We start from the raw sequence: 491 nt of genomic DNA on the forward strand, positions 1-491 counted from the left end.
GGGAGCACCAGACGCTGCAGCACCGCCACCATCAGCGCTCGCGATGCCGGCCCCCCAAAGGCATGTACCTGAGCCAGGACGACGTGGTGGCCGTCTCCTGCGGCGCCGCCGCCGCCATCGCGCTCCTGCGCCGGCTGGACGTGGAGTTGGTGTCCCTCAAGAGGCAGGTAGGGGGCGCCCTCACCCTCCAAGCCCACGTTTGCGCCGCAAAAGGGCGGGCGGGCGGTCGCTTGGACCGATGCTCCTCCCCCTTCCGTGAAGAATTTGGACTGTTGAGGCTCTGAAATCAGCACGCCGAGTTTCCTTTGAAAAAGGAAAAAGGCCAGCGAGCGCTCCGATTGCCTCTCCAATCCGACTCCGGGCTGCGCTCGGGTCTGGCTCTTCATCCTTTCAACCGCCCGCCCCGCCGCGCCGCGCCGCCCTTTTTGGGCGCTCGCCGATCGGGTGAGCTCGGCTCTCTGTCCGCTTCAGGTGCAAAACGCCAAACAGCT

General features: G+C 66.2%; 1 protein-coding gene across 1 annotated transcript in view; it reads left to right on the forward strand.

Annotated features, from left to right (window-relative positions):
- The window catches only part of rcor3 (REST corepressor 3), a gene marked incomplete at its 3' end in the record, with an annotated part of 4,273 nt that overhangs the window by 2,901 nt on the left and 881 nt on the right, over positions 1-491 (forward strand). The window contains exons 7-8 of the mRNA XM_019894706.1: positions 6-167; positions 472-488. Of these exons, the coding sequence (XP_019750265.1) occupies positions 6-167; positions 472-488 (179 nt within the window). The remainder of the gene's footprint in view (positions 1-5; positions 168-471; positions 489-491) is intronic.

This window comes from Hippocampus comes, unplaced genomic scaffold (genome assembly GCF_001891065.2).
Source record: "Hippocampus comes isolate QL1 unplaced genomic scaffold, H_comes_QL1_v1.1 scaffold868, whole genome shotgun sequence".
Taxonomy (NCBI): domain Eukaryota; kingdom Metazoa; phylum Chordata; class Actinopteri; order Syngnathiformes; family Syngnathidae; genus Hippocampus; species Hippocampus comes.